The sequence below is a fragment of the Postia placenta genome (genome assembly GCF_002117355.1).
Source record: "Postia placenta MAD-698-R-SB12 unplaced genomic scaffold POSPLAscaffold_5, whole genome shotgun sequence".
In the NCBI taxonomy this organism is placed as follows: Eukaryota; Fungi; Basidiomycota; class Agaricomycetes; order Polyporales; family Adustoporiaceae; genus Rhodonia; species Rhodonia placenta.
Window position 1 is genome coordinate 1416141 of NW_020169836.1, and position 22002 is coordinate 1438142.

Here is a 22002-nt window from a genome sequence, read left to right on the forward strand (position 1 = left end):
CCACAATCTCGAGTTCCCACATTCAGGAGATCATCAATGAACTGCGCAGTATGATGCCGCCTTGCATCCACATACTCGGGGCAGATGTTCTGAACGCCGATACCTATAGACCATGAAAATTGCCTCCCCGAGTATGCAAAGCACAAGCTTTATATTTATAAGTTTTAGAAGACTACCGCCAGGTTCTGCCAATGGCTGGCGCACCACAGATACAAGGACACGCGATGACATCGTCGTTTGCGCTTGCAGGTCCGGACATAGAGTCTGTTCGCCGAAGGATTGGAAATACTGGCAGCTTTACAGCTATACGGATACTAGCGATGAGTTAATAGTATATGAGTTGACTGCAACAGAACAAGTGTCCCGCTGAAGAATGGGAACCTGAGAAGTTGCATAAACAGTAAAAACATTCAATGGCTGAGTTGCATAGATCACCCGTGGCCGCAGGATCAGTCAGACTCGTAACTGGATGCATTTCCGCAGGGGTATGGGCGCGATTGCAAAATATCATTGAGCTCAAAGTCTTGTCAGCAAGGCAGCTGATCTGACTGCCCTCGAAAACGATTGTTGTAGTGCTCAGTGTTGCGAGACGTCGAAGAGTCTACATTGCCACGGAGAAGTTTGGACGCCTGGTAGATGTTCTCCAGTCGCGCCCACGATGAGTTCCCTTCGTGCGCTCAGGGCATCCGGGTCTTATGGATATCTACGCGCCCTTGGGAGATCTTGTAAGAGGCAGCGACATACTCAACAGATCTCCTTGGGTGACTGGGTCCAAAACCTGGTTGGAGCATTCTTTCTCGTTTATGACGGTGGTTGATATTATCAGTTTATCAAGGTCAAATTATGGCATGAGATGAGTTTTGCAAACGGCTGTCAGGTGTTTGTAAGGTGCAACGACAAGATCTCCCTGAGCGAGGACTTCGCGGATTTCACTGAGTGGTGCGACGTGGAAGCACGCGCGGAGAATCTACTCATCTTGTGGGAGGAGCGCGCTCTGGCTCGTGATGCCCAGCTATCCACTGCCCCCCCCCCCCCCCTCCGGACGCCGCTCGTACGGCGTGATGCTTAACGGTCGGAGGGAGCGCCACCTGCCCGCCCCCCGTTCTGTTCATTTGCCTCGTTGTCGGACCGCCGACGCGGCGTTCGCTGCGCGAGGACGGCCCCCTGCGCCATGGGCTCTTGGTCGGCCCGAAACCTGTAGGGCGACGACACCGTGTGATTTGCACTTCACCGTGCCGGTCCGAACGAGGGCGTGGAGCCCACTATTAGCAGCTACTTATGGCTCGATCTCACTCTGCATGTGCCTACGCCGTATGGAGTCTAAGGAATTTGAAAGAAAAAACGACAAGATCTTGATCTCGCGGCCGCAGTGGCGCCAGAGGCTCCGAAAGGCGCCGAGTCCCGCGAAGCGCTTCAAAGTGTCCATTAGTGCTGTCGACCAACGTTCTATCCCTGCAATCTGAAGTCAAGGGAAACGCATTATGAGATGCTCACGCCAGTCTCGTTTCGTTTGACTAGAACCTTCGCAGCAGATCAGTGCGTGATGGACGACTACTCTGAAAACCCGTCGGGGAGGCTAGTTTCCTATGGTGGGCTGACTTATGTTGTCTACCCACCAGCACCATGATACTAGGTCAATCCAAGAACTCACATTGAAGAAAATGGAGGTTTTGTATGAGAGCAGTATGTTTGCGCTTGACAGAGCTCAAGTTTGCGCTGCGAAGTGGGTGGCGATGCAGACGCCGAAGGTGCTCATAGCAAATTAGCTTACGTGGGTCATTGCAGGCGCTGAACAAGGCAATGTGATTCATTATGTATTATGATGAGCTTCCCAGCTTCTTTGGCAGATGTATAACTACGGTGATCTCCAGGTGGCGCAGAAAACAACAGAGGAAACGCCGCGTCGTAGGGTCTCCGAAGTTCGGTTCGGTCCAGGTTCATCCCCCCAGGCTCTGAACCTGAACGTTTGAACCTGTTAATGGCGTCAGACTGAAGCTGAACGTGGACAGAACCTGGCGAACGGGTTCAGCAGGTTCGGTCCAGGTTTGGTCCGGATTCGTACTGTTATTGGACGGAATGGAAAGGACAAGGAGCCTCTCCGCCGGGTGCTCGAAGTAGTCACTGTCGCTTGTTCAATTGAGCAGGGTTCGAGGATGAATCGTGAGTGCTCCTGTTCTCGTAGCCACGTATTCATCCGCTGATGTTGTCGTTCACAGCGAGCCACCTCTCTTCGTTGCTGTCTCACTTCGGGTTGCTGCCCCTAAATGAGCTCCTACATCCCGCCATCCTCAAATGATCGATAGCTACACCCACTGCGGGTGACATGGCGCTCTGGATGGGTCCCGGCCGCATGGTATTCGATCGCGTATGGGAATTTCCAATTCTTACGCTAGACCTGTGCGCGGCGCTGTCAGGCCTCGGCTGGGATGGCTGGAAGTCGCTCGCGCTCCCGCATGTCCTAACTAGCGCGCCCGCGCTCCTGCAGAGCCACGCACTGGAGACGGCGGAGCTGCTCGCGGCGCTTCAGCAGAAGAAGCGCCTCGCGAATATGGACATCGTGTGGAAGCAGCGCGTGCAGGCGTTGTTCGACGACCGGATCGTGCACTGGAAGCATGCTGCGGACACGAAGAGCATGCTGCTGCTGTGCGACGTGTTGGCGCCGTCTCCGTTGCTGGCGCCTTTCGCGATGCTGTGCGTCAGGATCGTGAACATGAAGGAAGTGTAAAGTGTACCCGGTTCTCGGTTCTGTCTGGGTTCGAACTAGGGTTCAAGACCCCATGGGCAGTTCGTGAACCCTGAACCGGACTTGCTGCCCTAATGCCCGAACCTGCATCTGACCGAAATTGAACCTAGGCTCGGTTTAACCGGTCCGCGGTTCAGAACCGGGTTCAAGACTGGACCTCGAAGACGCTAGAAATGCGCTGGCGAAATGAGCATCTCGCTAGTGCAGTAGTCATCCTACAAGGTTACGATTCGAAGCCCTAACAGAGATAATGGGACTAGAAAAGTACAACAGCATACTGCGAATTTAGCTCCATCAGCGACTTCGTAAAGTCAATTGCAATTCCGATTCAACGTTTGCGTAACTTCGCTCACAATAGTTCGTATTAGCTCTTCTGAAAGGTATGTGATAAGAGTTGGACCTGTTGGCAGCTCCGCATGAGTATCGTATCATTCATGAGCAGGAGAGGAATTCGCAAGGATTCTGCGATGATTCTGTAGGTGGCTTACCGACTGTTAGCCGGATACGACGACCATGATCGACCATTCACTCGGCCTGCATCGAATCATACATTGTAGACTCAAGCATGAGAGCCGTTAGGCGCAGCCTGGGGAACGAGTGAGAAACCTTCAATGACTAAAAGGCTGATGCATTGATATCCAATCGATGTGACTGAGAGTGTATGATTCAGGACTTGCTCACTCGCTAACATACTCGAGACTCTAATGCTTGCATAAAATCGCCGGCTGGTGACGGCATTGTGTCAGTGGTAGGTACTAAAGCAAGAAGAGAACGCAGTCCCGCAGAAGTTGTGTGCCGTCTGAATACACGAGGAATATCTTGATGCCAGATGTTGCTACTAATTGTAAATAGCTTTGTCAAATCATGGTCCAACTGGATTCGATGCCCATGTTTGCCAGCGTAATACATCTACTATTGACAACGCAGGACCTGCGAACCGCAATGATGTTCCTGTCAGCTCCGAATCGACACACACAACTACAACAAAGACGATGACGATTGCTCCCATCCAAGCCTTCTGTCCGAGAAGAGGTATATCGAGGAGGTCATGAACTAATTCTTTCAGGGCTAGAACAGATGTCTCTAGGCTGCGCTTACGCGATACGTCTGATGAAATATGACGAGGAAGCGCGTGTCATGCTTGGCGCATAATTATCATTGCAAAACGACGGGAGACTGGATCAATTCAGCCAATTTGTGTATGGGCTCAGGTCACCGTACGCACCATCCGAGCTCGATATTGTGCCCAGAACAAATGAAAGGGGTAAAAGGTGCTTTGATGTCCACGGTCGTGTCCTTTTGTCCTGCCGAAGCGACGTCGACCTACCAGCAGATCTGAATCTCATGGCGACAGCGGTGATCATTGGACAGAGAACTAGCCGCGTGATCTGAGATGGCCCTGGATCAAGATAGGCAGCGGTACGACGGCGCATCTGAAGTACAGCTTGTCAGCGTCAGGGAGCTGTCTGGACTACGAGTCTCTCCCACCACAGCCCGCCAGACTAATGCATAACAGGGAATCAGGTCGCACATGTGCAGCACAGAAATGCTCCTAGGTCTGCAAGCTATTCTCAGTGAAGACGCTTGTTTATCCAATTCAGCGCGATGGGCCCAGAATTACGGAATAGAGGACATCCAGCATATGGTACATTACCAAAAGCTGGACTGTCGCAGCCGAGTTGGAGGACAATTAAACTTCGTCCATGGCCTACATCAGCATCAGGCTGCCTTGAACCTTAGACTCCCTCTCTACCGCAGTTCTCATTCATGTGATTCGGCAGAGGCTAAAGTTACCATCTGAGCCAATACCATGAGACAAATGACCTGGCACTTGCGGGCCGTTGGACAGTGTCACGGAGCGGTGAATGTTCAATGCGCCTGCTGATCTTTGATAATGTCATTTGAAGCTTCTCGCCATTTTTCCCAATGGCGCCAGACACATGTAAAAGGGAACACTGAAAAAGATTGTCCTCTACCGTGTTATGGACAGTTCTGCCGGCATGGTATCGCCGAGGACACCAGAAATCAGGTTCTTCGCAGCCATTGTAGCCATTCCCAACCGCGTCTCCGTCGTTGCACTCCCAATATGAGGCAGCACAACACACCTGTAAGGGTCTCCGCATGACTATCAAAGCTTGCGTCCAGACGCAGATGCACGCACCTTGGCTCCTTCACAAGCGGGTGGTCCGCCCCGACGTGCGGCTCACCCTCCACGACGTCGATCCCCGCGCCCCAGAGCCAGCCCTCGCGCAGCGCGAGCGCGAGCGCGTCCGAGTCGACCAGCGTCCCGCGCGCCGTGTTGACGAGCACGGCGGTCTTCTTCATCCCGCGCAGGAACGCCGCGTCGACGACGTGTCGGAGGCTCGGCGCGCCCGGCGCCAGCACGAACACGACGTCGCTCTCGCGCGCCAACTCCGCGAGTGCGACGCGGCGCACGCTCTCTACGCCGAGGGTGCGCGCGAGTGTGGCGTCGCGTTCTGGCGTTGGCGCGGACGCGGGGTTGCCCGTGTACAGGCAGTGCGTGAAGCCGAAGGGCACGAGCCGCGCGAGCGTCGCCTGGGCGATGCGGCCGAAGCCAATAAAGCCCGCCGTGCGGGTCGGGTGCAGCCAGTTTGCGCTGAGCTGGGGCCCGCAGAATGCGAATGGCGACCACGGGTAGCTGGGCCACTGTGTGGGGGTAAGTGCGTGTGGGAGATGGAGCATGCGGAGATGCTTGCCTCGCCGTTGTGGACCACTGACATGGTCTCGCGGGAATTGCGTCCGGCCATCAGTGCGAGCATGATGGACAGGTCAGCGACTGGTTGAGCAAGGCATCAGGAGGAGCATTTAGACGACACGGGCGTTGTTACCTGCGTCGGTGAGGACGTCGGGGGTGTAACCGAGTCTCACGCCTCGATCTGTTAATTGCTGCAAATCAACATGTTCTGTGCGATGCAAGTGAATATTGATGTTCGCACATATGTCTGTAGCTTACCATAGCCAACAGACATTGTCGAAACAATTCTGAGTTTAGGGCCAGCTGTAGAGCAGTTGAATCGTAAGCTCACGCATAAAACACACAGGGACCGACATACAGGTGTCCAGGAACTCTTTGTCGACCTACGGAAGGTTCAGATCGGTATACATTGACGTCACTCACACCAACCTTATCCGCGAGCATGACCAGTACACCCGATGCGCCCACAATGTTCTCAAGAAGCCACTTGCGTCCACAAGCCTCCGTCTCGGAGTGCCAGGCGACTACCTGGCAGGAGCAGCATCATCCCGGAAGAGATCAATCAATCGCCGCCCAGAGAACGACGCGAGCACGCACATCAAGGTCCGAGCGGTTGAATAGGGGCATCACATCTGGACCGAGATTACGGGCGACGACGACCTTGGGGCGGGACATAGGGGGCGTGGTGAGATGTGCGGTGACGGCAGAGAGGCGACGCGAGAGAACGCGAATGGCGTCGGACATGGGTGTTTGTGGGGTAAGGGGGTGTGGGCGCGCTATCGAGATCGACAACCGTGATAAGGTCATTTCGACTTTCATTCTTTCGCGGCGCGGACCTCCGTGGATCCGCATAATAGGTGTTTCTCTGAGATCACGATCGGGAAGCCTGGCATGACAGATCTCTGCTGGTATTACGGTTCCGTTAAGGGCGGTATTTCCTTGCCCCAAGTTCCGGTGCTCGGGGCCTCCAGTGTCACGGGACAATTTCAGACCTACTATATGGCGGGTGTGAACGCTACAGATTAACGGAGGCTGTTACGTTATATAAGTGCATGAACGCGGGTGAGACAGGTGACCAGCACTCACATGGACTGAGCACAGACATGATAGCTTGTCTATCCTTCGATTCCCTTCATAAAACCTATTTGATACATACATGTTTACTGTGATTCGCCCTTTGCGCCGTATTTGTCCCAATACTCCTCCATGCTCGCGAGCTCGTCTGTCTTCCCATGGCTCTGCAGCCACGCCATCAAATGCTTCATCTGCAAGATCGTTGGCACGCTGCCCTTTCCGCCCAGCACGCTCTCCACCTCCTCGATCATGCTCTTTCCCTCCCTGCCCACCTCCTGCCGGTCCAACAGCAGCACGGCGCCAACGACCTCGCCGCCCTCCTTCTTCACCGTGTCGATTGCTCCGCGGATGGCCGTACCTGCGGTCGCGACGTCGTCTAGAACGAGCACGCGCTTGCCCTTGATCGGCGCGCCGACCGTGATGCCACCTTCGCCGTGGTCCTTCGCCTCCTTCCGATCGTAAGCAAAGCCCACGTCGATCCCGTGGTCGCGGTGCAGGAGCAGCGCAGTGCAGGCAGCAAAGGGGATCCCCTTGTACGCGGGCCCGAAGAGGACGTCAAATTGCGGCAAGCCGGGCGAGGCCTTCAGCGAGGCGGCGATGGTAGCAGCGTACGCCGAGCACAGCGTGTCAAGAACAGGTCCATCTGCGAGCAGACCGGCGTTGAAGAAGTATGGCGAAACCCTAATCCAGACAAGTACTGAGCTGAATGGATGCGAGGCGAGTGATAATGGCAACTTGCCGACCAGATTTCAGTGTAAATGAGCCGAACTTCAAGGCCCCAACCAACATTGAATGCTCAATGAGCTGGGTTTGGCATTCTTCGAGCGACATCTGCAAAAGGCGTTAGGGGCAGGATGTTATCGGAAAATTACCTACCTTTATCGTCCTGATTGAGAACAGTCAAAATCACACCGAATTCGGTAATGGCAATCAAATTCAACGTGAGAATTCACTCCCAGTCCTGCTCCTGGCCATTCCTCGTTCGGCCAGGTTGCTTATACTGCTCAGCCCTCTCGAGACAGGAGCGAGTCCACAATGAACGCGCTGCGTATTTGCCCATCGGGACCTACGAAACAATAAGCCGCTCCAAGTGTCTAATTTTAGTCTTGATTCGGGAACAAACCGGAGACCCACGACCATCTGCGCAACGGCAGGCATTTTCCTTGACGGATTCCTCCCGCCTGGCAGTCCATGTACCTACTCCAACGCATCGTCGACACCGTCGCGGTTGACGCACAACAGCAGGGAGTAGTCCAGTGACCGTTCGGGCGGGAGACCAATGACTCTCGCGACCATCCTAGCAGCCATGCATCTGAGGCCGCTCCTCGGCAAATGGAGGCGCACACCGGATGAATACGACGTTGAAAAAGTGACCGCGCTGGATAATTTAGATGATCGCCTCGCGAACGGCACCCGAACGGAAGACGTCAACTTGGACAACGACGGCGAGGACGAGGAGCGAGAAGAAGAGGATGTGCAGGAGGTCGACGACGTCGAGCAAGATGACGCGGAGACGGGACAGCGGGCTGCTCAATCGCGATCGCGCCGTATGAGGCGATTCACCACTTTCGCGTCGGGATCGACGTTCACGACGTTCACGCGCTCTTCAAGATCCTCTACGCGTAGCTGGTTGGCCAGGGTGCGGTCCTTCCTGCTTCCTCGGGACCCAAAGCCAGAAGAGATCGAGCAATATGTCCCGACCTACCGCTCCTCGCCTATAATTGCCGGGGTGCTGATCCCGTTCTCCATCCTGCTCGAGGTCCCCGGCCTCACGGAACACTGGTATATCATGACGGAGAGCAACAACATAGTTGACTCGCGCCCAAATCCGGCGCTGCTGAACGCAGGCATGGGCATCTCGATTGCGTGCGCCGTGTTTGCGAACATATGTCTGATCATGCGGTTCGCGGAGAGGTGGGTGAAGCCGACGACGTTGCTCTGCATCCTGTTCCTCACCGTGCATGGTGCGTGGTCCTTACTCTCATTCGGCACTCGTCTCAGTCTCAGTCATGGCCGCAGATGGGGTGAACATTGCCGCCGTGACATGCTTCGGGATAGTGCACGCGAAGAACGACGGCTACACATACGGCCAAGCCTTTTGGATGACGCTGTGTTCGACGATCGTCTCGACCATCACGAACATCAACCTGGTGATGGACTATGCTCGTGTACGCGACTTTGCGCGCTCCGGTACGTGTGGCTGGCCGCAATCTACCGTCTATGGCACCGTCTCATCTTCCCCACCAGGGAGCGGCCTCACGCGCAAGCAGCGCTCACTCGTGATCCTCGTGATCATCTTGCTCATGTACCTCGCACTCGGCGCGCTGATCAATGCAGAGCTGCTCGGGATCTCGTACATCAACGGGCTCTACTTCTCGACCGTCTGCATCGAGGTGATCGGCTTCGGCGACATCGTGCCGCGGTCGACGGGCGCGCGTGTGTTCGTGTGCGGGTACATCGCATGCGGTATGGTCATCCTCGGGACGGTCATCTCGATCACGCGCGACACAGTGCTGGAGGGCCTCGAGGTTGGCTACCGCAAGCGGCTGCAGAACATGCGAGCGCGGCGTGCGGGCGCACGGCGGTTCCGCCACTGGCAGCGGCGCTGGCGCGATGCGGTTGTGTGGCGTCTCCGCGCGCAAAGCAAGCCCGTGTGGGTGCCGGACACGGACTGGCAGCACGGCGACGACGCGGTGCGTTTCGTGGGTCTCGGCGGCCCCGGAGGTGGTGGAGGACGCGAGCCGCTGTTGGGACGCGCGCTCGAGGCGCTGGGTCTGCGGGACCCCCCGCCGTCGGACCCGTCGATGCGCCCGGCGCAGCATGTGCCAGGTCATCCCCGCGGGATGCACCTCAACATCAATGCGCTCACGCACAATGAGCTGGAGGCGGCTGCGCTCGAGGCAGGGGTGCCCCTGAACCAATTCACTGAGGTCAGCGAGGCGCGCCAGATCGCGGCGAGCGGCGGGCGTCCGACGGGGCGGGGGCCCCTCCCAGATGGCGGATGGCCGGCGCAAGTGGGGACGCCGACGGACGCACAGGTCGGCCGGATGGCTGCGATGCTCACGGAGGTCAGCTTGGCGATGAGCGGACGGGACATCCGCCTACCGGGCCCGTCGGCGCAGGACCGGAGCAACCCACGAGCGGCCGTTGTGGAAGAGCATGCGAATCGCGGAGATGAACAACGTAGGAATGAGGCTAACGATGCGATCGTGCAGCGCGAGGGCGAGGCCACGGACTCTGCGGGGTATGCCGCTGAGTCGAAGTGGGTGAGTGATGCCACCGCCCTCCTCAAGCAGCGATCGTGAGATAACATGACTCAGATCCCGGTTGATATGAAGGACGAGGAACAGAACGCAAATGTTATGAAGGTTGGTGTCATGACATCCCATATTACCCAGTCGCAATCGCTGAGGGCTCTCACTGTTGCAGCTCTCCGTCGCGTGGACCGTGTTCTTCGTGTTCTGGTTTGTGAGTTGTGCTGTGTCACCGTTATACGCCAGGGCTAGATTAACAGTACCGTAGGCAGGGGCGGCGATCTTCAGCGCAACCGAGAAATGGACTTATGGCGTTGCCTTGTACTTCTGTAAGTCTTCTGAACGCCTCGTCCGGCATCACGGTCACTGACCCTCAACACCAGGCTGGATCTGCTTCACCACAGCTGGTTTTGGTGATTATGCCCCGGCGACGCCTGCGGGGCGCTCCGTCTTCGTTTTCTGGGCCTTATTCGGAGTCGGTACTCTGACAATGCTCGTTGCTGGTAAGCGGTCGTATAGTGGATGCTTGAACGTATTGTCAATGGCACGCTGCTTCTACAGTCATCGAAGACGCGGGGTCCACGCGTTACAAGGCCGCGATGCACTCAAGAGCGTTCGACAAAGCCGTTGCGAAGTATCGCAAAAAGGCGGCATTGAAAGCGACAAAGGCGGCGTCCCGAGCGGAACACAGCACCCAACGAGTCACCAACGCTAGCGACATGACGGCAGAAGAGGGAGCCGCAGAAGCCGCAGAGCCTGATTCCTCGGGGCTCGTCTTGACGGCGTCGAAACTAGAAGAGGTCCAAGCTCAAACCCAGCGACATCTGGAAGCGCTTCCCCACGAGATCATTCACCGAGCACGGACGTTTCACGACTACATGCAGTACTTTGCCGGTGGGCGCGGTAGGGATCTTCCCGGTGAAGGCCCCCAGACAAACGTACCGGACGAGCTTAGGAAGCTGCTTGATGAGATCGTTCGGTCAGAGGGTATCGGAGAACGCGTGAAGAGAGATATTTTACAAGATAAGGATGCGAAAAATGTGCGTCCTCCTGTTTCTATCCACGATCGACTTTTATTCACTAAATGATGCGTGTTTCGTGATAGACACTATTTTTGTTGAGCGTTGAACGTAAGTTCATCAAGGAGCGCAGATATAAAGAACCTCTAACGCTCTGTTTCACACTAGGTGCGCTACGAAAGATGATAGGATCGGCAGAGCAAGCACTCGAGGTGCTCGCAAATCGCAATACTTTACTGGCGCAATTTGAGGCGCAAAAACCAACAAATGACGATGATGGTGCGGTATACGAAGGTCCTACACCTAGCGGATCTGCCGCATCGCAACAATCTACCAACAGGCCTATCCTCACTCCCGAGGTGGCTACGCCATCGAGTCAAAGCCAAACGGCGTCCAGTAGTAACTCCTTTTCTCTTCGACCGTCAGAAACCCCTTCCCAGAGTGCCCCTCCATCCGCGTCTACACCATTCTCACTCAGTCCGTCTCCATCCCGCCACTCCTGATCAATGGACACAGACTAAGGCAATGTGAAGCAACTAATAATTTATACAGTCACAACAATTCCACGGTTTTACCACAATTGGACTTGTATACCCCATCTATACAGCTGACCCATACGTACTTCCAACGTGCCTTAGAATAGTATATGAGTTTTAGCATACTGATGTTGTCGTTATATTATGCCCACAATAATACTTGTAGGTCAACTACGCAGAGAATCACGAACATGGTCATCGCACCTTCATATGCAGGCAGTAGACCCGATAGACAATCATCGACTCGGAATCTCGGCGTTGCCCTTCTAATTGCTTTCAGACTCATAGGCACTGACACGAACTTCGTTTTATTTCGCCATGATTTACAATAGCATTGTTCAGGGAACGTACGGACCACAAGCGGTGTTCATGGTAGCGGTGCATCGATAGTGGCGTGCATGGAATTGAAACTAGCATGGAGGGGCTAGCGGGGTTTTTCGATCGCGCGCTGACATCTTTAGGTCATAATCGCTCGCCGCAACGTACGGTGAATCTGAGTATGTATGTTTCTGACCTATAAACATGCATTTCACTGTATGGATGGCCTAGAACTGAGATGAACGGGTCCGCGGCGTCGCTCAAAGTCAGGCATTATTTGTGGGTGTGGATGAATACTTTGGGATCCTGCACGCAACAATTGTAATATTTGGATATCAGGGTAGGGAAGCTAAAAGGTAGTACGCACTTAGCCTCCACGTATCTCACATGTCTTGATATATCATCGTGGTGTCGATAATGGACAGGACATTTGCTTGCGCAATGTCTGAGGTCAGGCATTCTTTCTCAAGACACTCTTGTGGGCCCTGAGAAGCTTAAGAAACCAGTACCAGTTGTCGCTGTCTGCGATCTTCTTGGCCACGGCATCTACATTGATCAGATCGAAGAGTCGGGCAATGCAGTGGCGGCAGGTGCAAGACTGCACTTATTCCAGATAGCGCGAATCATGGTTTCTGACGGCTGCCCTTCCTGCTGGGGTATAAACTTCAGCTTGGAATTCTCGAACCACCAGAGAAGTAAGCGCCAGGGGCGGAAAAGCTACTGTACTTGGGTAGATTTGCCAGGACAGTCGGTGCAATGATGGTATGATCGGTGTCAGAATGGATGGAGGAGCACCACAACGGCGATTATAGTCGTGGTTACTGCGATGAAAAGCTAATCGACTAGAAGAAGGTCACAGAACAAGATGAGGGTGACCTAGAGGAGCAAAGGCACAATGGCAATTGCATCCTCGACTCCCCAGTTGATCAGACCACAGTGTCGGAAGCTCCAGATGCGGACACTCTGCCAGGCGGTCTTCGACATCCCATTGGCATGGTGCTATAGCCAATGAACAGCCAGTGGCTACATCACCATGCCATTGGGGAAACCTGGCTAACGGCGAAGTAAAGTGATGCGACTCCAAGGCTGAGGATGAGGGTAGAAGTACACAGTGGTATTGAAGTCGAGGACGGCGGGGCTACGGAAGATGTGTTTGCGGACAGAGACATTACGTGTTGTAACGTAATAGCACGTTACTTGATGAACAAGATATAGACTAACTAGTAAATACGGATACATACGATATAATGACCGCGCGAGCGCCCGGCCTTATCAGGACGGTTGGGAGCTAACGCCTACACGCCTACTCTTACCTCGGTACCCACACGTCTCCAATATAAGTTAGAGAATGGTACCTTCGGTCTGAGTAAGAAGTGTTACAGTCGTCCTCTTGTGTGTCGTAACATCTCGGTCGGAGCTCTCCCATGGTAGGCCTATCTTCAACCTCAATCAGAGAACACGAGGTTGCACGAACTACACCATGCATGATGAGCGCATGGGCAGCGACCCAACTATCAAAAATCCATAACATCAGTAAGCATCCTCGTGCCGTGCCTTTCAACAGCAGACATACTTGGGATTGCAAAGGTCAACGCAAAATGGGCGAAGTGAAGATCAATTCCTCGGGATACTAAGGCTTCTTGTCAGGAGGGGCGGGGAGAGAGATGTAGGCCGTTAGGGACTGCGCAAACCTGCGCGATTGCTGCACCATATTTGCATGGCCACGACCGGGAGGGCGCATGTACCGCTTCGCTAGTTGTGGTCAAATATTGCAAGAGCATGACAAGTGGACAGGTTGGACACAATCGCGGGAGTAGCCTCCAGTTGGACGTCCTGAGAACCCGGTGGATCGTTTCCGTCAGAATCTGACAAGGAATGCTTGATCGCACGTACCTGAGTGTCCACCCGTGTGTACAATGGTTGCGATCGCACGTCGGCGCCCATATCACCGTGCGGCCGTAGGCTTGAATCGTATAGGTCCATCGCCTTTCGGATACTTCTGAACCAAGTCTGTCCGCTCGACGCAAGCTTTGGAAACGGAAGTGACTGCGGCCTGAGCCACAGACATAGATATTGACTGTGCTTGAGTCGTCATGCCGCATGATGTTCAGATTGTAGCGTCCCACGACTGATGTTTATTCGGGCGACATTGACAGACTGCATTGTCACCATCACCAGGCCAAATATTCCCACCGCAATCGCAAACCGCCTTCAACGGAGCGCCCGTATCAGCCAATCACAACCCGGTATTTGCAACATCCAAGTTGACACGGGCGACTCGCGAAATGCAGGATCAAAGGAATGTGCATTTCCGGAAGATAACATAGTCTTCGCCGAGTTATGTCCCGCCAGCGACCGAACTAATGTGTTCTGCTTGTCAAACGAATACTTCTAGATAGAGCACCTGCAGGTTTCGGGATGTAGGCGTCGTGCTAGCATTTGCACTAGAACAACGCCAGAGATAGGCTGGTCCCGAGCCAGTTCGTGCTCTCGCTACCGAAAAGAATGAAGCACAGCTCATGTGGCGCCCGAGAAAGGTCATCTCGAGGAAGCGATAATTAAGAGGGCATAGAAGACACGGGGATAGATAACGATCGAAGCACTCGTTTGCTTCCCAGTGATGGTTCGACGTCCATCTGCATGCGGCAAACATGAGCAGCTAGGCAGGCAAATGATATGCGCAGTGCAAGGCACCGAGCGACCCTTAGCAGGAAATGACGTTGCGCAAGAAAGGGCACGAATTACCCCGGTCGGAAATGGGACGCTGACGATGGGAAGCAGCGACTCCAAACCGGTGTCTGCTTATGACGCGCCAAAGAGGAGCGCCTGGAACGTCGTTGGAAAGCCGCAATTGCCAAGGCCATTTGTAGCGGTGCAAGAACGAATAGCTCATCCCGCGAGAGCCAGGCCGCAGGGTGGGAGGCCGTGGGGAAACGAAGGTGCAAGCATGCTGCGAGAATGTTCCCATGTTCCTGGGGATGCGCGAGAAATGCAAGGCCAAGGTCGTTTAGAAGCAAGGGTAGCGCCGTTCAAAACCCAAATGGCCCGGTACGATGAGACGCCGTCGCTCGCACCTCCCGATCAACGGCTGCCTGTCTAATCTTGGGTGTACCTTCATGTGATGATCGCTAGACCCGAGGGCGTGTGCCAAACGTTTCTCCGCCCGTGGTGACCTTTACAGTCATCATGATGAACTCTAAGCTCTGGAAAGGAACGAAGGCAAAAATGCGCAAATATTCCGATCAGGCTTCGCATGCAACAGGGGCAGAAGCTGCGGGGAAGGAAGCACGAATCTGCCATAATGCAGATGCGAACGCCCGCCCTGACGGCGGTTTGTCCATTGGGCGTGGCGTGCAGAGGAAAATGTTGGCTGACACGCCACAATAGGAGACACATTCCGACGACGGAGACGGTTCCTTCCGACGAGGAATGGAGAGGCGACTGTTTGCAATTACAGTACACCCCGACCATCCATCTGATGTTGCGTGGATGACGGAGTATTGGAGATCGCGCTATCATCAGTAGCCTGTTATGTCCGGAGTCAGTCCGCACGCAATCGCACACCGCGACACTTGTTGGACACTATCCGCACACGACTCTATTCGTCACAAAAGCTTACCGCTCACAACATCGTGCCATTGTGCGGCGCCTTGTCGCCGCTGAGTGATATGGCTAAGATATCATAGAGATACGGCCTATGTCCATTGAGCATAGGCTCCGACTGTTGACTTCAGGAACGCTGATGTGTAGACGCTACTGTGATGGGGATGAGTCCGTCCCGGGTGTGATGTTAATTCGCGGAGAGACATAGTACTTAGACTGCACCTGCGAGGATCGACGTTGCAGACACAATTGACTCAATCCTATGACTGGTTCTGTCATGAGACGGAGAAAAGGGGGTTTGAGTACTAGTTGTTCGGAGATTGGGATAAATTACACGTTGCCGAGATGATGAGACATTGCTAGGAGAACTTCCATAAAGGGTTAGCGCTGGAGAGCAGTGCCAGTCCCGGAGCAATACGCGCGCCAATGGGAAAAGTGGTTCCACCCATGCGACCATAAACCCAGCGTATTTATTGTTGGCCCCGTCATTGTCACTACCGTTTCCCGCACCCGCGACGACCCCCGCCATCCTCGTCGTCGTCGTCGTTCTTTGTTCGCAGACGTGCCTCGGACTGGGATATTTTTGTCATAGAGCAAACGATAAGTTCTGACAGGCGGTCTCGGTGAGTTCTAAAACCGCAGCATTTCCCCGCTTGCCATACCTCTTCGTACGACGTGTGGGATGGAATCGCTGATACGCCGCGTTTTCTGCATGCTTTTTATAACGCTCGCTTTAGATTGAGGCACCCCTGGTAATTGGTACCCATTCACATATATTCCGCTTCGACATCCCTCCCCCGTCGCACCAAGATGCGCGCCCTCGTCCGGCCTCTCGCGACCCATAATGTCTTCTTCCCTATCGAGTCCATCGTCTTCGTCTTCGTCCTGGGCATGCTGGCCTACTTCCACATCTTGAACGGCATTAAACACTCGTCGTTCTTCGCCCCGACCTACCCTACGGCCATTCGCCCCGCCTACGCCCGACTCAATGGCGACGAATGGGTTGGTGTCAGCCCACGCGAGTGGAAACAACTTGGCGATGAAACAAAGGCGGTGGAGCTTCAGCAGTTCGTGTTCAGGCTCGAGGGCAGGAAGAAAGCCGTGCCGGAGCTCGGATCGAAGCCCTCTGTCCTTTCCCAAATCACGCAGCACCTGCCGGAGCAGCTCACTGGGCTATCTGACGAGCCCTACACCTCTGCTTGCTACCACCCCGCGTCGAATCTCTCATCTGTGCCGTGCTTCGTCGCCACGTCTTCCGACTCGACCTCGTCTACGCTTACGCTTTCCTTCCTACCCGGCGCAAGGGAAGACTGGCTCGCCGCTCTGCGCCATGTCAAGTCTGTCACCGTGGATGGCCTCGAGTACGATCTACACGGCGCGAAGCGCGAGGAAACCATCGGCGAAATGAAGAGCAGTAAGTGGGTGGCATATGCCCTCCGTGCCGCGTTCCTGCGCTTCTGGGAGCTCACCAAGGTACGCGAGCCTCGTTCAGATCCGAAAATATCGTCATTTTTCTGACGGCCTGACAGAAAGCCGACTCCATGGACATCATCGTGGTGCTGCTCGGCTACATATTGATGCACGCCACGTTCCTGCGCCTCTGGCTGTCCTCGCGCGCGCTGGGTTCGAACTTCTGGCTATCGACGGGTATCTTCCTTTCCTCGGTGACGGGGTTCCTGTTCACCCTTCCGCTCTGCCGGTATCTCGACATCCCGCTTGACCCGATCGCGATGACCGAGGCGCTCCCGTTCCTGGTGTGTACGGTTGGCTTCGAGAAGCCGCTCCGCCTTGCGCGCGCGGTCCTCGCGCACCCGCAGACGCTCAAGCCCCAGGAAGACGGCCGTCTGAAGCCTGCTGGCGATGTCGTGCTTGAGGCGCTCGATCGGGTCGGCAACACCATCCTAAGGGACTACGCGCTTGAGATTGCTGTGCTCCTCGTCGGAGTTAACAGCGGTGTAGGCGGCCTCAAGGAATTTTGTTCCGTTGCCACAATCGCGCTGACTATGGACTGCCTGATGCTCTGCACGCTCTATGCAGCAATGCTCACTGTCATGATTGAGGTATGTGTTGGCGATCCTCACCATTTTTGATGCTGTTCTAGCTGTGGGTCATAGTGCGTCACCTGGGGGCGTCACGTGACCCTCACGTGCCATGAGGGCCTCCTATGACGGCGGATCCGTTTCCGGCTCGGCTCATGACCATCTAATTGTCGTCGTTGCAATGTCTGACCTCCTGTTTTCTCTTCTAGGTACGCCGTGTCAAGCTTGTTCGCCAGATGTCGCGATCCCGCACCACCGCCGTCGTCAACGGTTCTGGCAACGGTGTGCGCTCGGCCCTCGTTCGTTCGGCGAGGTCAGAGGTAATCCGCAAGAGCCCTAGCGAGCGCGTGAAGGCCGCTTTGTTGGGGGTCAAGGGTTCTCTACTTCCTGAGACGCAGGGTCACAAGGCGCATGCTGTGGATGAGAACCCGATGAGCCGATTGAAGCTTCTTCTGGTGAGTATTATTGTGCTTTGGGGTTCTACGTGTAGCTAATTGTTCCCTAGATCGCATCCTTCCTGACGCTTCACATCCTCAACTGGTGCACTCCCCTTACTCCCGTCACCGCTGCCGGGCGTTACAACAAGCACTCGGTTCGCACAGCCGCCGACGCTATTCCCCCTGCACCCCTAGTCGACATCACCAACCCCGCCATATCTAGCATCTTGACCAGTCTTGCTGCAGCGGAGAAGGCAGGTGTGCCTTCAGGCGAAGACTCGGAGCTGATCGTGAAAGTTGCCCCACCCGTCTACCTGCGTGTTGTTCCGGCCTCCACTTCTTCGTCTACGAAGACAGAGGTGCTTGAAAACTTCATGTCGACATGGACCGCCCTCGTTGGCGACCCTGTGGTATCCAAGGGGATCGTGCTGCTCCTCGCGATCAGCGTCGCGCTTAACGGCTACCTGCTGAAGGGCATCGCCGCCGGTTCTGGCATGGCTGCGCTGAAAGCTGTACGAGACAAAGGCGTGCGCTTCCGCTCACGAGTGCGTTCGAGGGTCAGGCCGGAGAAGGAAGAGGACGACGAGCCAGCCCATGTACCTTCCGCACCCATTTTCGCCATGCCGGCTGTTGTCCCTCCTGTCGTTGTTGCGCCTGCAGTGGAGCCTGCCCCTGCTCCTGCTCCGAAGAGGGAGATTGTCCATACTGCCATCACAGAGCCGTTGAACCTCGCGAGCGTCGACATGAAGCTTCGTGAGGCTGCGGTGCACCTGCTCCCCACTCCCGGCGATTCGTCACCTGGCAGCGACAACGAGGGCGATGACAAGAAGGTCTCGCGTCGCGATAACGTTCGATCGCTTGAAGAATGCATCGATATCTTCGAGAACGGTCCCCGCCCTGTCACGGTCGCGCTTTCGCTTTTGAATGACGAGGAAGTCATCTTGCTCGCTCAGAACGGCAAGATCGCGCCGTATGCTCTGGAGAAGATGCTTGGTGACCTTGAACGGGCTGTCCTGGTCCGCCGTGCTCTGATCTGTAAGTCTCATGCAGGCTCGATCTATGACGTAATCAACTAATGCTTTTAATCTAGCGCGAGCCTCAAAAACTAAAACGCTCGAGACGTCGGAGGTACCCATGAGCCACTACGACTACTCGCGTGTTATGGGTGCCTGCTGCGAGAACGTCATCGGATACATGCCCATCCCTCTCGGTGTCGCTGGTCCCCTGAAGGTAGACGGTGAGCTCTACCCTATCCCCATGGCGACTGCGGAGGGTACCCTTGTCGCTTCGACCTCTCGTGGCTGCAAGGCTCTCAACGCCGGTGGTGGTGTTACGACTGTCCTCACATACGATGGCATGACACGTGGTCCTGCTATTGACTTCCCATCGATCGTTCTCGCTGCCCAAGCTAAGGCATGGGTGGAGTCGACAGAGGGCTACGCCACTGTCAAGGAGGCCTTCGAGTCGACGTCTCGCTTCGCTAAGCTCCAAAACATCAAGTGCGCGATGGCCGGCAGGACGCTCTTTGTTCGCTTCGCGACTCGGACCGGTGACGCCATGGGCATGAACATGATCTCGAAGGCGACGGAGAAGGCGCTCGACACTATGGCGAAGGAGTTCCCTGAAATGGTCGTTCTCGCGCTCTCGGGCAACTACTGCACTGACAAGAAGGCGGCCGCTATCAACTGGATCGAGGGTCGCGGTAAGAGCATTGTTGCGGAGGCTGTCGTTCCTGGCAAGATCGTCAAGAGCGTGCTCAAGACCACTGTCGAGTCGCTCTGCAATCTCAACACCAAGAAGAACCTTGTTGGTAGTGCAATGGCTGGCTCGATTGGTGGCTTCAATGCGCACGCTGCCAACATCTTGACGGCGATGTTCTTGGCCACTGGTCAGGACCCGGCGCAGAACGTTGAGAGCTCACAGTGTATGACGCTAATGGAACCGTGAGTTTCTTGTAATGGTCATTTTGAATGCGAACCTGACCTTCTGGTTTAGAACCAACGGCGGCGAAGATCTGCTCATGACCGTCACTATGCCTTGTATTGAAGTCGGGACCGTTGGTGGCGGCACAGTTCTCGGCCCACAACAAGCAGTACTGGATTTGCTCGGCCTAAGAGGCGCACACCCTACCAATCCGGGCCAGAACGCACAGCAGCTTGCACGCATCATCGCATCCGCTGTCATGGCTGGCGAGCTGTCGCTCATCAGCGCGCTCGCGGCCGGCCATCTCGTGCGGGCCCACATGGCACATAATCGATCACAGGCGAACACCCAAGCGAACACGCCAAACCCCTCGCGACCAGTAACGCCAGGGCTCGCGACACCGGCTACCTGGATCAGCGATGTGAAGGGAGCCATCACCCCTGTTACACCAGGATCATCGACACCTGCACCATATGTTATTGACGCTAAGTCGTGATTGTGCTGTCTGCTATCGTTGATTTCCCTCCTTTGTTCGTGTATACGCCCATTTACCTACCTGCCCTTTGAATTGCACGCTTCTTGCCAATGATTCACTGATCGACCCACTGTACTTACTCGCAATTCATAGGGCTTCCATTGCTAGACGATCTGTGCATCTGTAATTTATTCTATCGCAGCGAACGGAGATGTTGGTACGAATATATCGATTGATAGTTGGACATCATGCATAGATCCTCAGACTATTTTGGCCTGCCACTATGATAGTACTTCTATCATCAGTCAAAGATGACGCCGCCATTCACTAGGATCGTCTGGCCTGTTGAACGTCAGCATTTCTTGCTCTGGGCTCCAAGATTGTGAAAGTCCACCTGTGATGAAATACGACTCGGGCTTCGCTAGATAGGACACAATGCTAGCGATGACCTCTGGTCCAGCTTCCGGTGAGTCCGCCGGCAGACCGAACATCTGATACAGGGTTTAGAATCATTGGCCTTGTGAATTGTCGGTGATCGTCCACACTTGCCTTCTTGACGGTTGCACCAGGCTTCAAGCCGTATTTGGCATCATCGGGATGGTTAGCTGAACCATAGTCGTCTCAACGCTGAAGCGACTCGGCTGAAGGAATTGCTTCGAGAGGGCTACTCACCCAAGTCTGTGATTATAAACCCAGGAGCGTAAGCATTCACGGTGATGTCATGTGGGGCAAGCTCCAGGGCTGCGATCGTGTTACATTTGCGACTCGTGCACGCTTGAAGCAAAGTACGGCTCACCTGCACTCTGCGTGAGGCCTCTCACAGCAAACTTGGTTGCGCTGTAAGCGGAAAGGTTCGTCGTTCCTGTCGCTTTGTTCATTCTCTGGCTTTGGTTCTGTGGGCTACTCATCATACCTATCTTTCCGGCCTGAGAGCTTGCACCTGCAGACTGTTGTTAGCGCACAGGATCGCTGAAGCGTAGTAAGTGGGTGGGCCTACCGATGATCCTTCCGCCCCTGCCTTGCTTTATCATCTGTAATGCTGCATATCTGTAGCAGAGCATGACGCCCCGTAGATTGATTGCAACGATACGGTCCCATTCCTCAGTTAAAGCTGCAAATGATGCTCTCAACGCTTTAGCCCCACAGAATGTTTGTGGTCCAATCACTTTCGATGAAAGGCTTATGCAGGGCAATGCCTGCATTTGCGACCATCTTTATGATCAAGCAGTGTCAGTAGGGTTGCTATGCATCTCGGTAACCTCTCAACGGACAACGTCTAGTCCACCCAGTTTCTCGACGACACTTCGCACCATGTCTTGCACACTCTGCTCATCAGAGATGTCCGCGGGCAGTGCCACTGCTCTTCTTCCTTTGGCTTCGATCTGAGACACGACGTCTGCAAGCTGGTCGCTCTTCTGTGGAATATCATTCACAGCAACGTCGAATGCATCGTCTGTGAGTCGCAGAGCAATGCTCAACCCCAAGCCCTGAGCAGCACCAGTCACTATCGCTATGCGGATGGGAGACATAGCCTGAGGCACGGTGAGGGAGGAAGTGTAGACTGCCGGTCTCTGACTGGCGAAGGACACTCGCTACGTAATGCATGGGAGCATCACCACGGATGAGCACCCAAAGCACGCACGTACCAGACCCTATCTGCCGAGGTGCACTGGGAAGATGTGTCTGAATTTGAGCTCCTCTCATGACTAGGCAATTGTCACGGGCCAAACACGATCCCGTCGTTCACATGGCGATGTTCTCGTGACGCGATTACAGGTAAACCGTAAATCCGCATCATTGACACGCGATCAACTGAGATTGGAGTCTGGACATCGTCTTCAATTTGTTACATATAGGTACAAGAT

General features: G+C 54.9%; 7 protein-coding genes across 7 annotated transcripts; 4 read left to right on the forward strand and 3 right to left on the reverse strand.

Annotated features, from left to right (window-relative positions):
- Positions 1 to 2323: 2323 nt before the first annotated feature.
- POSPLADRAFT_1055582 (hypothetical protein) lies at positions 2324 to 2725 on the forward strand (the record flags this gene model as incomplete). The annotated part of the gene is made up of 1 exon (XM_024480661.1): positions 2324 to 2725. The coding sequence occupies one exon, from the start codon at positions 2324 to 2326 to the stop codon at positions 2723 to 2725; it is 402 nt and encodes a 133-aa protein (XP_024340322.1).
- Positions 2726 to 4715: 1990 nt separating this feature from the next.
- POSPLADRAFT_1139665 (hypothetical protein) lies at positions 4716 to 6134 on the reverse strand (the record flags this gene model as incomplete). Its single annotated transcript, XM_024485071.1, has 7 exons — positions 4716 to 4848; positions 4905 to 5410; positions 5476 to 5540; positions 5593 to 5667; positions 5718 to 5762; positions 5885 to 5987; positions 6057 to 6134. The coding sequence occupies 7 exons, from the start codon at positions 6132 to 6134 to the stop codon at positions 4716 to 4718; spliced, it is 1005 nt and encodes a 334-aa protein (XP_024340323.1).
- Positions 6135 to 6619: 485 nt separating this feature from the next.
- Positions 6620 to 7364, reverse strand: POSPLADRAFT_1139853 (hypothetical protein; the record flags this gene model as incomplete). The annotated part of the gene is made up of 2 exons (XM_024485090.1): positions 6620 to 7230; positions 7277 to 7364. The coding sequence occupies 2 exons, from the start codon at positions 7362 to 7364 to the stop codon at positions 6620 to 6622; spliced, it is 699 nt and encodes a 232-aa protein (XP_024340324.1).
- A 448-nt stretch (positions 7365 to 7812) lies between these two features.
- POSPLADRAFT_1139993 (hypothetical protein) lies at positions 7813 to 12665 on the forward strand (the record flags this gene model as incomplete). Its single annotated transcript, XM_024485113.1, has 11 exons — positions 7813 to 8497; positions 8535 to 9799; positions 9854 to 9901; positions 9963 to 10001; positions 10056 to 10116; positions 10171 to 10290; positions 10349 to 10827; positions 10893 to 10917; positions 10975 to 11205; positions 12086 to 12355; positions 12520 to 12665. 11 exons carry the CDS (start codon positions 7813 to 7815, stop codon positions 12663 to 12665), a joined length of 3369 nt encoding a protein of 1122 aa, XP_024340325.1.
- Positions 12666 to 14280: 1615 nt separating this feature from the next.
- POSPLADRAFT_1033157 (hypothetical protein) lies at positions 14281 to 15047 on the forward strand (the record flags this gene model as incomplete). The annotated part of the gene is made up of 2 exons (XM_024476914.1): positions 14281 to 14679; positions 14793 to 15047. 2 exons carry the CDS (start codon positions 14281 to 14283, stop codon positions 15045 to 15047), a joined length of 654 nt encoding a protein of 217 aa, XP_024340326.1.
- Positions 15048 to 16073: 1026 nt separating this feature from the next.
- On the forward strand, positions 16074 to 20513 carry POSPLADRAFT_1169005 (hypothetical protein; the record flags this gene model as incomplete). Its single annotated transcript, XM_024488033.1, has 6 exons — positions 16074 to 16736; positions 16793 to 17323; positions 17512 to 17757; positions 17808 to 18774; positions 18830 to 19682; positions 19735 to 20513. 6 exons carry the CDS (start codon positions 16074 to 16076, stop codon positions 20156 to 20158), a joined length of 3684 nt encoding a protein of 1227 aa, XP_024340327.1. The 3' UTR covers positions 20159 to 20513.
- POSPLADRAFT_1139924 (hypothetical protein) lies at positions 20439 to 21666 on the reverse strand (the record flags this gene model as incomplete). Its single annotated transcript, XM_024485098.1, has 7 exons — positions 20439 to 20479; positions 20532 to 20628; positions 20850 to 20878; positions 20934 to 20999; positions 21135 to 21248; positions 21304 to 21349; positions 21409 to 21666. 7 exons carry the CDS (start codon positions 21664 to 21666, stop codon positions 20439 to 20441), a joined length of 651 nt encoding a protein of 216 aa, XP_024340328.1.
- Positions 21667 to 22002: the final 336 nt, after the last annotated feature.